Here is a 15,201-nt window from a genome sequence, read left to right as displayed (position 1 = left end):
TTCTAATCAATGGGAAATAGTGATGTGATCATTTCCTCTGTCTGGGTGTGGTTACATTTGGGGGAAAAACAGTGCTTGTTCAGCTTCAATGTTAAGGTGTTGCTGCATCCATAATGGTATATGCAGCCATTTTGCAGAGGTCATTAGGTCAGATGATTTTGTTTGATGCTTTGATGTACAGTGCTGATGCCCTCCTTCTGGTTGGAGATTCATCATATGGGAAGCTGCTGCTGAGGATGGAACCACATGAACAACCTGGAGATACATGAGATTACTGTGGATGGTACCACTTAAAAACCATGAAGTTGGCTTTAGACTGCAATTACCACAAACAGTTCTGCACTCAAGTCTCCATCAGTGAACAGTTGAATTTCAACAAGACAGCAAATCACTTTTTATGATATAGTACACAGTTATAGAAGGAAAACTATTTATAAGCAGTCTCCACTGTCACCCAGTTGAGGATGGGTTCCCTTTTATGTCTGGTTCCCCTCAAGATTTCTTCCTCACATCATCTCAGGGAGATTTTCTGTGCAAGCAGAATGTAAATATTTCAATAAAGCTATTTATTACACTACTGTCAGAGCTTCTGTTATAAAGACTTTATAGAGAATTTGTAAACATGCTCTGATCAATCAGAGTTTTGAGAATTCAGTAGTGCTGTGGTATAGATAATTCAGGTTAATTACTACCTGAATTCTTCACATTTACACTTCTATCTAAACTGACTGTACAAGTCACTTTGAGAGTTAAGGGGCTTGCTCGAAGGTCCAACAGTGACAGCATGTCCTGGCAATCTTAACTGCTAAGCTACCGCTTCCTGTTCACAGAGAAACAGATTTCAAACATCTTTTTCTGTATGCACTTTGGTCCAACATGAATCTCTTCATTCAATTTTAAAGGAGTACACCATTAACTTCCCAGTTAACTGCATCAGTATTGTATGGGTGATTAATATAGACCAGAATTTTGATATGTTTCCCAGTTCTAGGAAAAACTCACTGATAATGAAGGTCTAAGGGAAGTTGTCTAAAAATGCTTGTCAAAAAAAAAAACAATTTCAAGATCTATAAACAAACATTTAGATTTGAAACTTGTATTTGTGGTTATGTTTTTCTAGGGCAGTTGCTGTGTGTAACTCAAAGTAAAAACAGAACATCCACAGTTTCTACCTTGTGGCACATCAATACCCACAAAAAAGTTCCGGAATGTGATACAAAATTTTACTCTATTGCTGCACTTTTCAAACATGGTATAAATTCCCTAAAGTAAATTTTGATAAGATTTCCTTTATTGTAAGTTTTGAATTTGCATCACATAAGTTTATTTGAAACAACTGCCCTGTAGAGTACAATCAGAATTGACTTTAGAGCTTTGGTTCATGTTCTATGATGTGTCATGTTAACTGCACATACATATGTTTGGAGTGAAATTAAACTAAATATAAAACAGATATTCTTGAGCATGTTAAAATTAAGCTATAACCACACTAGCTGCTGTTATTGATTATTGGTTACTACTGACTGAAGAAGAAAAAAACTAAACAGAAGTGTATTTACTTAAGAAAGTATTTTCATAAAATGCATTGTGCTTTGTTTTCCTAGCAAACAAAAATCACAAATAAAAGCGGGATGTTAAGGTCAAACACAGTTATGTCATTGGTTAAAATCAGTCAGTCATTTGAAAGCTTGTATTGAAAAAATACAAAAATTTGCAGAATATGAACAATCACATTAGAAAATGGTAACCATTCAGAGACCAGAGACCAGATTTTACAATATGGAAGTTGCCAGAAATGACTAAATATAACAAAACTGGCCAGGGAACATCATACTAGACTGACAGAATTATCTGTAGATCTATCTATCTATCTATCTATCTATCTATCATTCTATCTATCTATCTATCTATCTATCTATCTATCTATCTATCTATCTATCTATCTATCTATCTATCTATCTATCTATCTGTCTGTCTGTCTGTCTGTCTGTCTGTCTGTCTGTCTGTCTGTCTGTCTGTCTGTCTGTCATAAAGAGCACAAACATATATCTCTAATCCATGGGACTCTAATCTATTTTGCTCTGGTTAAAATTGAATCCAATGTGTGTTCAACCAAAATCTATCCATAATGGAATAAGCAGATAGTTTTCCAGGTGATTTAATGATCACCTGACAGCAGCCTCAACCCAATCTCACCCTCCAAAACGTGAAAGAAACAGAGACATCTTTATGTCTTTTCCATTTTCCTCCTGTTCACCCAATCAGTTTCCTTGTTTTGTACTGCTGCTTTCAGGTCATCCTGCAAATCAGTTTGACTGCTGTCTTTCTCTTATTCTCTCTACTCCTTTACATTCCAGTCTATTACCTCACAGTCAGATTCCAGACTATATATTTCTGTTGTTTTACCTGACTTATTTTTGTTCTTTCACCTAAACGAAGGTGGACGCGGTGGAATTGTTTCAGAAAGTTCTCTCACATTTTAAAATTAGTTGTGTATAACATTACTGGAAGCCTGGGATGAACTGAATTAAACACATGCTCAGAAACAAATCATAACAATGTTCGTTTTTTTTTTTTTTTTTTTTTAGATTTTTAGTTAATTCTTATTTACAGACACCACTTTAAAAACTTTAAGCCAGAGAAATTTACATTATTGCTCATAAGTAGTACACACTGTATGTGTATTGACACAAATTTTCTTCCACTTAGCTTTTTTTTATTTTAAAACACAACTAGTTGCATTTCATCTCTTAATACTATATGAATCCCATTACTACAGCAAGCAATCAAACAAACAACTTCACAATTCCTAGCATAGCAGCTAATGAAACGACTCCTAAGTAGCTAATGCTACAATAAAATGCTACATAATGCATAATTCAAGTGAATAAATCAATACCTCTATGATGTGTTTGGTTGAATCGAAGGTTGACTCATAGCAACAGCAAAATTTTCCTACTAACTGTCTACAACTACTGAAAATAAACAAAATAATCATTCACCCAGAGTCTCTTGTAGATTAGAGGTAAGTGGAGTTTAAAGGAATTCAACGTCCATGGCACAAGGTCTAGTTTAGCCGATCAAACCAAGTCTGTGGTGAATTGGTGGTCATGTGACTTACAATTTGGGGATAATATATGCAGACATGCCTCCTCCACAATAAAAACAAGAATTCTATTGCAAAACAGTGTTTGAAATGTTTTTATATACTGTCAAATGATGTATATTAATGATCTCTCACCATTTGAAAATTACTAATCACACCTCAAAACACTCAATAAACAGATAGTCAAAAGGAAAAAAATCACAAAATCCTATATTGCAGGCAGGTTATATTGCAGATTTTACAAGCAAACATCACTGAATAACTCAAAATGAGCTTCACATCTCTCCTGAGGCCCCCCTCCACTCCTACACCTCAGCTGCTGCCTGTGTGAGGGTTTTTTCTTTTTTCTTGTTTTTTTTTTTTTGGAGGGGTGGGAGGCTCTGGATTAGCGTCACATGGTCTGCTTCAGCAAGCAGACACATGACCCCTGGCACGGCAGAGGATAAAGCCCACTTGAAAGACACCGAAAAGGAGATGGAGGGCTTGGGAAGGGGGGATTGTGGAGCAAACGTCCGGTTTCACAGACACTGAGGAATGCTGTCAGTCGGCACAGGAATGTGGAGGACTCGTTTTCCCCTGAGGACCCAAAACTCTCTTTCTTCCCCCCAATCCCTCCATCTCCACATCCACATCCAAGATGAAACACACTGCCTCTTGCTGTCTGTCTCACCACCTTGAGAGCTGCACACCTCTACATCAACTGTGTTCTAGCAAACCAATATAAGTTCTAGATATACCATACTATATAATAGTATTATTATTCAGTGGCAACAACAAATTATTGTCATTCTTATTATCATTCTGAAATAAAATACTTTCCACATAGGAGGTAGTACACAGAATGATCTGAATATTTCACTGATGGTTGATCTAAGGTGGTTTTCACACTAGGCACATTTGCTGTGGTCCGGATCTGAGTGTGCCCCCTGCAGTGTTGGTCTGGTTCTGGATTCACTTGATTCTATTGATCCCAAGTGTATTTGCATTCATCAAAAAATCATTTTGAGAACCCAAGCACCATAACTCACCATATATATATATATATATATATATATATATATATATATAGTTGCCTATATCATTATATATATATATATATATATATATATATATATATATATATATATATATATATATATATATATATATATATATATATATATATATAATGATATACAATTATGCACAATATGATTTATTTATTTAATCTGTATAACACTTTTAACAGTTGCCATCAAGAAGCAGCTTTACAGAAAAATAGAAAGAAAACAAAATGATGAGGTTTAAAATTAAATTACTATTTATATCTAACATTTGTCCCTAACGAGTAAGCCTGAGGAGCAAGCCGATTTAAAGGAAGAACTCCCTGAGGTGAACTGAGGAAGAAACCAGGAACCAGGCTCAGAAGGAAATTTCATCCTCACTTTGTGACGCTGGCCTTTCTAGAACAGTTTGTAGTTGAGTGGAACTGTGCAACCAAGAGCTCCTGAAGAACTAACAGGCCATGAACTGATGAAGACCTTAGCACAAAGCTGACCAATGCAACAGCAGTTCAAAGATGGTGTGACATTCTCCAAGTGGTTTTATCTGATAATAATAGATCTCTTCACTTCTTCTGTGTCCCACAACATTTCACTGCAATCCATGATACAACGTATGTTGTAGAAAATGACAATATCATCAGGCTAAAACCCATGCTTACACAGGTTAATTTTGCTTCCTTAACAAGTGCAGAGTATGAGCATTCACATTAACAGGAATTGTGGCACAGTTCCAGTGCAATCTAACTCACATACCTCCTACAGGTAGTCTCGGGTTCAGTACCATGCTGTGCTTCCTTCTCTGCATGCAGTTTATATGTTAACAATTGTTCATTCAAATCCAGTATTCAGAATTGTTTTATGATAAACTGGCTATGTAAAACCCCTCCAAAGTTGGAGTTGTGTGTTAGGCAAGTTTCACCACAAATTGCATTGTGGTATGGTGTAGGTGTTATAAAGGACCATGTACGGAAATTTCACTGACAAGGAACGTTAGCATCACAGTATCATTTGACCATGAAAGGATGTACGTACAATCACATCAGGCAGCATATTTCATCCAGATAAACTTTCTGCCTAACAGCTTCATGAAGATTTATTCATGATTTCTCAGGTTTCGGTCTGTATGTGTCCTGCCTCCCAACGTGTATGAAGTTGCCTACTAAAAAGTAAAAACTGGATATAAATAATTGCTCCCAAGTGAACATGCATGAGCATATGTTACCCAGCAATGCCCTAATGTTTTTTTTGTAGAGGGTATTCCTGCCCACTGTCCTCCGGATAGCCTCCAGATCTGCCACAATGTCCATGATGGTTCATGATGAAAATCCAAAATGATCTGTTACTTATTAAGTAGTTATACTAGAATTTAGTCACACTGTTGTCTGTGGTCACTAGAGTACCTCCAAAAATCACACCACATTTTGCTCCACCTTGATCAAGAAGTGGTGGTATGACACATCTCTCCAGTTCACCTTCAACCAAGTGGTAAAGGATTTTGGGTTTAAGAGTTAAAATGCAGGTGTATGCTCACCAGGAAGCCAGTAGGTAGGTTTTGTTCTGGTAAAGTGAGTCGTCCTGACAAGTTGGTGTCGTATGGTGGTGCAGTGGATAGTGTTGTCTTCCCGCCTCACAGCTCCAAGATTCTAAGGCTGATCACGAGCTTAGGTTACTGTCTGTATGACATGTTCTCCCTGAGGGTGTGTAGGTTTGACAGTAGGTGGTTTGAGTAAGCTGAGTTGCCCCAAGATATGAATGGGTCTGGTGCACTGGAGCATATCACCGCTTTGCATTTACTCTGGATCCATTGCAAACTTGATTAAAATAGCAAAATAAAAATGATGGTTGTGGTGTGGTGGCTCAGTGGTTAAGACTAGTACTCTTCTGATCAACAACCCAGGGGTTGGGGGTTCAAACTCCAGTGCTTCCAAGCTGCCAATTGGGACCTTGAGCACAGACCTTATCCCTCTCTACTCCGGGAATACTTTATCATGACCAAACCTGTGCTTGGTTGTCCTCTAATCTATGTGAGGTTTCTTGTTCTGATGCTTTGTAACATTCTGGGCACTGGTATTATTATTATTATGTTCAATTGGAAGTACAGTAATATGCACAGGTTACTTTATTGAACAAGTGCAGACCTGAGTACAAGTGGCATTCACATTGACAAGAATCATGGCACAATTCCAATGCAACTGAACTTGTATCACCTCCTACAGGTAGTCTCGGGTTCTGTACTGCGCTGTGTTCCTGGCCCGCACACAGCTTATACATTACCTATTTTTCAAACAAAATTGGGTACTGTTTCATAATAAACCACCTGTGTGAAACCCCCTAAGTTGTTGTGGTGTGTTTGGCTAGTTTCACCACCGTTTGCAGTATGGTATGGTGTAGTTGTCACAATGGACCATGTACAGAAATTTCACTAAATAAAAAAAGTAATAGAAACGTTAACATCAGAATAAATCAGTAAAAAATAAATAAAAAAAGAACAGCACTATTAGTATTATGGCTGTCTCTGCACTCTGACCACTGCGTCCTAACAAGCTGGGATATATATATATATATATATATATATATATATATATATATATATATATATATATATATATATATATATATATATATATATATATATATATATATATATATATATAAATTTGCTGTAATGTACATGATAAATTAAGTAATTTATGGGGCTTGATAACTTCTGCGGCATGGTATTATGATGTTTAGCTCGAGGGAAAATGCTGCGGAAGCGTAAGAAACATGGGTTCATTGGTTGAAACCTAAAAGCTTATATGGAGAAACCCACGACAGAACTATTTTTCTTTTCAAGAATAATTTGTTCAAAGGCTTTTAAATAAAACAACTCTTTGTGAATTTAATTTTTTTTTATTCTCATTTATTGTCAGTGGACAGATAGAAAGAATGCCATTGTTGGTTCCTCAGTAAAGGTGGCCATTGGCAAAGCCTTCCAGAATTTATTTACAGTGAAGTTGTTCCATGCTGTGCAGAGAGAAGCCTTGTCTGCTGATTAAAGGGCCTCATTGTGGAGCATGAAGCACATGGAACTTGTTGTATAACCATGAGTTCTGGTTTGGATGCGGTCTGGTGACTACTAAGACCTCATCACGACACGTATACTGATGCCGGGAGTCACAAATGCGCAGTAATAATGCTGACATTCCTGTCAAGTCCTGTAAAAAGAGTGGTGTCAGCAGTCCAAGGCCCGTGGTGATGCTGCATTCCTGAAATGATGGCATTGGGAACAATAAGATCATATCGAGTAAGGATGAGGTTTGAGAGATATTCGGTACACTGGAGTAAAAAAGTAGTAAGCGTTTTCACTGTGGGTTGGACGGGTCACACACTGTGGAAAGCCGTAGGCCTGACTCAGGGCTTAGGATGACTTGGTACATTGTGACTCTCCAGCCACGGTGGCTAGTTGTTTTCCAAATTTAGTAACCAGTCTTCAAATTTGACTTGAGAAACCACTAAAAATTCAACTGTCACTGGGGTAAATCCATGCCATTGTAATGGAGTGCCAAAATGATATTTTGGTATTGACTGATGAGGTCACATTGAAAGTACAGCCTTGTTGTCAAAAATGATAGCTAGAAAATAAATTATCCATAGGATTTGAGTAAACATTTGTTAGCATGAATGCTAGCTAACCACAGTTAGTGTACTTTAGTGTTAAAATAGTACATTTACGACCCTTTTGTTCAGCAAAGAAAAATAGGAACATCTGATGTTGCCTGATATTGCTTAACATGTTTTTGAATGTTTTGCTTAGTTGAAAATTGATTTTTTACTTATATACTTAGAGGCTTAATGGCTAGATGAAAACATCTAGGATTTAAATAAACAGAATCTGTAGTTTGTTGAACTAACTAGAAATCATGTACTTAATATTTTATAGTCATCTTGACAAAATGCTTGCAGTTATTTTGATATTTTCTTCCTCGCTATTTAATTTTGTGAGTGGCTACAATTGTGCTAGCTAATAAGCTGAACCGTAGACATAACTTAAGCTGAGTGAGTACACATTGCTTTTAGGATTAGCAGCACCAACAGGCCTAGCAAAGTGGGCTAGCATTATTAAATGCTAAATCTGACTAGAATTTGGTGGCTAGGTAAACAGGGGTTCGCTGTAAGCACTTAAATGACTGTTTTGCTTCATTAATGTCACCAGGAAAACCAAAGAGTGCTATGAAAGTTTGTGATTTCCAGCTGCAAAAAAAAAATACTTTAGCTTTAACACTTGGACTAATACAATACATAAAGCCCGGAGTCAAATAAACCCATTTGCCATCACAACAGCATTAAAGAAGACCTCACTTGGGTATGTTTCTCTAAATTCTATGATACGATCAGAGTAATTCCTGATACCGTGCTATTTGTTTAATAAGGTACATTTTATTTCAAGAGATCCACAGAGAACAAGACACTGTTGTGTGATCTGGCTCACTTGAATTTCTGCCTACACACAAACACACACACACACACACACACACACACACACACACACACACACACACACACACCACCTCTGACATCTCTTTGTCCAGTTAGTGTGCTCACACAAAGCTGAGACTCGTGGGCCTGCCCAGAGGATTTTTTTTTTCTTTTTTTTTGTGTCGGATAAGCTGTTTCCGCTCTGGTGGATTACAATGTCGTCTGACACACACTGATGCAATTCTTTCCAGCAATATTTCAGTAAGGTGGATCAGGGATTCCACTTGGATGTTGATTTTCTGTGTATTTACATTTAATTATGTAACATTTGAATGTAATTAACCTATAACTTTGGGGGGGGGGGGAGGGTAAGAGAAAAGTAAGAAGTAAGAAGAAAAGACGATCAGATTTGAACTACTTCAGATCCGATTTGAACACATGCAGCCTTATCAGAAAGCGGCGTGCGTGCGCGCGGACCATTTTTTTGTTATGAAGTTTTGGCGCCATCTGGTGGATGATGAATGAATTGCTGCACTTTGAAGGAACGCTGAGGGAAACGTGAGTAAATCGTGTGCATCGTTTACAGGTGTATTACATGCTTCTTTTTAATACTTGACCCGTATCAAACAAAGCATACATAATTACATAACACCTTATTTGTGTTATAGTTTCTTTAGTTAGTTATAAACTGCTTGTTTTTTGTTGAAGAATGGTTCAATTCCACATTTCTCATAAGATCAGTAACGTAAAGCTGTTCTTTAACATCATGATTCCCCATGGGAAAATCACTGAGGTAATTGTGAAATTGTTCTACGTTAGTTAACAGAAGAGCCACAAACTTTAGGGTGGTTACAATAACTCCACATCACAAAGCCATGTTTGTTGAAGAATCTCCTCATTAAATGCTATACATCATGAATATTATTCATCAACACTAACAAAAGCTTTTTCTCCATTCACACAAATGTTGTAAAATAGAAATATAAACCCATTTCTTCTATCTGTGATGTTCCAAGTTCATAAGCATCTAAAATGTAAAGGTGCTTATCTTCAACCACTAAAATTCAGTGAAGGGTTATTAAAGGAGAAACACACGTCTCACACACACACACACACGAGTCCTGACTAAATTTATATCAGACTCACAGCCAGAAAATCATTAATTTATTTATACTGAAAATGTCTGATGAGTCGATTTCCATTCCACTGTCTGAACCGAACACCGGTGTACTAGTAAAAATGGTTTACAATCAAATACATCACATACACACACACTGACCAAACAGTGTAACAATCATAAACAAGTTCTTTTTTGTTAACCAAATGTTTCCATTCATCCATTTTCTGTACCGCTAGCCTACAATGCATGTCTTTGGACTGGGAGAGGACACCAGAATACCCAAAGGAAAAGCTTGAAGCACATGCAAACTCTACACACACAGGGTAGGCGGAGAAGGGAATCGAACCCCCAACCCCTGAGGCATGAGGCAAAACAGGTTAAACACAAAGCCACCCCCCTGCCCAACCCTTATGTTTAATACTTTGTAAATCAGATATGCATATTCTGATTCATAATATGACACATAATGTAAGTCACTCAGTCACTAAGGGTGTCTGCCAAATTCTATAAATGTAATGGAATATATTTTGAATACCATTTGCCTTTGCATACAATTTAAAAAAAAAAAAAGCTGGGAATTTTAACTTTTAATTCTGTTCTAGTAAAAGCAGAACAAATAAGAACTGACCTCCTGTAAACACTGTAGCTGTAGTGTTAGAGATTCCCAAATATTTGAAAAAAAATTGACATTTGGGGACTTTTTGGGTAGTACAGCTAATAATCTTAGCTTTATTATATCCAGCCACCTGCATGGTTTTAGGAGCTGGGATAAAAACCAGAGACCCTTGAGGAAACCCATCCAAACCTTATCCATGAGAAGTTATTTACTACTATTACTATTATAGTACATCTCGAATCATTAAAAACAGCAGAAAAAATAATTGGCGCCCCCATGCCCACTCTCCAGGACTTGTATGACACAAGAACCAGAAACCGGGCAGGAAAAATCACCACTGACCCGTCACACCCTGGACACAACCTCTTTCAGCTCCTCCCTTCTGGCAGGCACTACAGAACTCCGTTTACTAAAACTGCCAGACACAGGAACAGTTTCTTTCCCCGGGCAATCACCCTGATCAACAACTCACCATTATTAATTATATTCACTGCTTCTTATCATAAGTACTGCATTATCAGGACTGTCAGTCATCACATCATCTGTGTATTACACACTACTGCTGCTGTATATTGTACAAAAGCATAATATTGCACAATATTATTTGCACGCCCAAACTTTATGTACATAACCGATCGCTTATATTCAATATTCATATTTTAATTCATTCTATATTCATATTTTATACTCATACTGTCTGTATTGTATCTCATCATCTGCATTGTCTTGTATAGTTTGTATAGTATTGTGTATGTCTGTACTTTTGAGAGTCACAAACTGCTGGAACCAAATTCCTCGTGTGTGTGTCAACACACTTGGCCAATAAATCTGATTCTGATTCTGATTCTGATCCTGATCATGAAGCAGGAACAAAGACTTTTTTATCATGAAGAAATCTTTAGGGTTCATGACTAATTGTCCTTGTTAATGCTTACACATCTGTTGCGGTTCAACAGTGAAACATTCATTTGTAGTGTAGTTGGTTGATAAGGACAGAAAAAAGAAACAGGAACTGCGGTCCGTTAAGGGCTTGTCGTTATGATGTCTCGGGTCACACAACCTCAGTGTGAATGATGATAGCAGTTGATTTTGCTGTGAGGTCTTTATCTGATCTGATACAAGAATGATGTAAATAATCACACACACATACACACACCCTGTTTCTCAGAAAATCAAACACAACAGCAGGAGCAGGGTGATGTCCAGCCACTCAGGCGTCTTTCTTCTTGATGATCAGGGGACCCACATTGTCTCCTGTCTCCTCGTTGTGTTTGGTGTGAGAACCATCGCAGTATGGGAACTGTCAAGAAATCATAAAAACACTGTTATAAACCTTAAGTGTTAGCTCAGTAGTGTGTTAGACTACTGATTGGAAGGTAGTGGATTTAAATCCCAGGGCCACCAATCTGACACTGCTGGGCCCCTGAGCAAGGCCCTTAACACTCAGTTGCTCAGCTGTAGAAATGTGATGAATGTAAGTCGCTCTGCATAAGGGTGTCTGCCAAATGCTTTAAACATAAACATTACAGTGGATCAGGTTTACTGCTTGTGACTTCCACACAAAGGATTTCAGAAATGTCTATATGTTAATAGATAGAAATGGATTTTAGAGGAGGTTCTCTGATCACACTTCATGACGTGCTACGCGTCACCGTCACTCAGACCTACAGCGACAGAGGGAATGACACGAGGGTGCTGTTTATAGATTACAGCTCAGCTTTTAATACCGTAGTATCAAACAGGTTGTCCTTTAAGATTAGGGCCCTCGGATTTATTGCCGCTACTCTAATCAGGTCCTGGACCTTCTTAAAAACAGACCCCTGGTAGTCAGCGTGGGCCAGTAAGTTTACATCCAACACCATCACTTAGAGCACTGGAGTTCCTCAAGCGTGTGTCCTGAGCCCTGAGCTTTACTCTATCTACACACATACTCATTTGTCCTAGTACAGTTAGACTTCTATTGTCAAAATTACTGACCACACAGTGGTTATGGGCCTTAACACGTCAGCTTAGACTCCTCAGTAAGCTTACTGACTCACATAAACCTGCTTCTCGGTGTGATTTGGAAAATGCTCAACCCTGGAACACAAAGCACTCTGCAGAGAGAAGTACACGTGTCTGAGCGGATATCCGGACCTGCTCTACTCTCATCTACACCTGGCGATGCAGCACCAGAGTGGCTAAAATTGCCATGGACTCCACCCACATCTATAACTGTCTGTTCAGCTTGCTGCAATCAAATGTAGTGTTGAGAGCTAAAACTGAGAAATTCAGAAGGAGCCTCTCCTCTTATGCCATCAGACACCTCACGGTAATAAATATAAATCTCGACCAAACCTACACATCACCCACCTTCTTGGACCTCCAGCAGCGGCAGTAGATGGCCTTCTTGCCAAGATCCTCGACATCAAAGCTGTGCACCACCTTGGTGTTGTCCTTGTCGACCTCCAGGTTCACCTTCCCTTTGGAGTCACTTCGGCTGCTGAGGTACCTGGTGAGCAGGTATGTTCCTACAGCTACAGCCACTGCAACAGGAACCGCGATGGTCAGGTGGTCTGAAAACGTACACACCGGGAGGCCTCACATATTCATGCAAAAAGCCAACCATAAACTATCAAAGCTACTGATCTATTACATATTTATCATGTTGCTATGAAATGTATGAAAAGAGCAGGTCAAGTATCCTCAGAGAAGGAGATCGCGTCTGTAGCGATTCAACTAATATACGCTCTCTCTTAATGTATCGTGTTGTCTTCCTAAACATCAGTGAATGTTAACACCTCAACACCCTAAAACATCATATATGCTGTTGGAAATGGCATATATTGTATTTTATGCAACAGATGCTGGAAAACCAAACAACGTGCAAGACCTGAAGGATTTTTCTGAAGAACAGTGGTTGGTTTACCTGCTTGGGACAAACAAGGGACTCATGAAGAACAATTACACACCATTAAGTCTTCAGATCAACCAGGGAACAACACACGGTATTAAGTTTACATCCCCCTCATATCACCAGGGTTACTGGCATAGACTTAAATAGATTTCACGTCTCCATCTGAGAAAGAGTTTTTTTTTTTCATTTACTTGTCCCTTTAGCCATTGTGGCCTTTGCCTTATGGGCATCACCAAAAAAAAAAATCAATCAATCAAGACAATTAGCAGACCCAGAAATTTCTGTGTATTTTGTTGCCATTCATAGACGAGGTGGAAGAAAACTTTCGTAAAGCCAGGAGAAATTTTTAATTCGGTTTGGTTTATGCAACATTTACACACGACTTTACTAAAGGATCAATAAACGAGGTTTGATTGTTACTGGTAATGATACCTGTTGTTCTTCTTCAGGGTCTTGTTTGAATGTCTGCTTTAGAGATGGCGGTGTGTAAAAACCCAAGCGATAATCAGTTTCTGAAATACTCAAACAACCACTTAAAAGCATGCAGCAATCACTGAGATCACGGTTTTCCTTCATTCTGATGTCTGATGTGAAGCTTACCTGTATCACCTGTATCACCTGAATGACACCTGTATGATTTATGCAATCATGCTGCCATATGATCGGTTGGTTGATTTATTGCGTGAATGTACAGGTGTATAGGTGTGTGTCTGTGTGTATATATCTGCAAATATATTTTTTATTTTTATTAATCTTCACCTTAGTCATACCAAAAGGAAAACATTGTAAATTACAAACATTATTAATCCTTACAGCTGTCTGTAAAATTGCCCGCTGGTTAGCTGTTTGGCTCTGAGCTGAGATACAGGTACACTAAAGCAAAATACAACTCGCCTTTAGAGACCCGGAGTCCAGAGACGATCCCCGGTTTGATTACTCCTGAAGCTTGTAGCGACATTTTGTTTCCTTGCACGCTTGTTCACTTCAAGGTCGCGTGACTTCTTTCTTCCTTCCTGACAGAACGTAAACACACCAAGCTGACCAATCACATCAAAGCTTGACATGGCTAACCGTCGTCATGGAGCTTCTATCCAATCAGCTCACAGCTTTACACCAGTTTCTGCTTTTGAATTGACTGTATGGGCGGGGCTTACTGTAGCTGAGGTGAATTTGCCATTGAATTCTTGAGCCTATTATTAACTTGTCGTTCATTTCTTATAAATGACAGTGCAGTTAAATCTGAAAACATTGATTCATTTTCTGTAACAGCAGCTAAATGTATAGTATAGTAGTGTTTATGTCTGTTTTTGAGAGCCACAAACAGATGAAACCAAATTCATTGTGTGTGTCAACATCAACACACTTGGCCAATAAACCTGATTCTGAAAACATTGATTCATTTTCTGTGACAGCAGGTTTTGATCTTAGCCATGACTGTTTATTATTAATGCACTCATTTTTACACACTACATTATACAATACGAAGGAGTCTCCAGTGTTAGTGCTTTGTAAACAGTAAGATTTCCGGTAGGTAATCTTACTGTTGAAAAGATTTTCCGGACTGTACTTAATGGAAATAAAGTTTACATTAAAATACTGATGCTTGCACTTAAGACCCTGTCAAACCCGTATATGAATGAAACTCTGATTACAGCTGAACCAGTTCATCTCAACATTAACTCATGACCTCTCAGGAAGTTTTTCCTTGCCATCGTTGCATCTGCAAATCTGTCTGGATTTCTGTAAAGCTGCTTTGTGGTAATAGATACAATGTGATATAATTACGCAGCACTTTCAACAAAGGCTGTGGTTTCTGGTTAATTGTTGGGAGAGGGAGAGAGTCATGAAACAAGTGTTCATAGTTGATGGTAGAAGCTTAACTTATTCAATTACATTTATTTGTATACCGCTTTTAACTAACCGCATAGCCTTAATGCAGCTTTACAGAAGCATAGAAACAGT

The 15,201-nt window shown here is 38.2% G+C and overlaps 1 protein-coding gene across 3 annotated transcripts; it reads right to left on the bottom strand.

The window, feature by feature from the left end:
* Positions 1 to 9,754: 9,754 nt before the first annotated feature.
* Positions 9,755 to 14,296, bottom strand: zgc:110843 (uncharacterized protein LOC541492 homolog). 3 transcript variants are annotated; one of them, XM_027165156.2, is made up of 3 exons: positions 14,134 to 14,287; positions 12,696 to 12,898; positions 9,755 to 11,643 (listed from the first exon to the last, which is right to left on the bottom strand). In XM_027165156.2, exons 1-3 carry the CDS (start codon positions 14,195 to 14,197, stop codon positions 11,554 to 11,556), a joined length of 357 nt encoding a protein of 118 aa, XP_027020957.1. In that variant the 5' UTR covers positions 14,198 to 14,287; the 3' UTR covers positions 9,755 to 11,553. The 3 variants fall into 3 exon arrangements, with proteins under 3 accessions (XP_027020957.1, XP_027020958.1, XP_047675200.1); XM_027165157.2 differs by having other exon boundaries at positions 12,696 to 12,868; positions 14,134 to 14,282; XM_047819244.1 differs by lacking the exon at positions 9,755 to 11,643 and adding an exon at positions 12,308 to 12,439 and having other exon boundaries at positions 14,134 to 14,296.
* Between the last annotated feature and the right edge of the window lie 905 nt (positions 14,297 to 15,201).

Source organism: Tachysurus fulvidraco, chromosome 10 (genome assembly GCF_022655615.1).
Source record: "Tachysurus fulvidraco isolate hzauxx_2018 chromosome 10, HZAU_PFXX_2.0, whole genome shotgun sequence".
NCBI classification, from domain to species: Eukaryota; Metazoa; Chordata; class Actinopteri; order Siluriformes; family Bagridae; genus Tachysurus; species Tachysurus fulvidraco.
The sequence above is the reverse complement of the archived record's forward strand: the minus strand, read 5'-3'. Positions and strand labels throughout refer to the sequence as shown.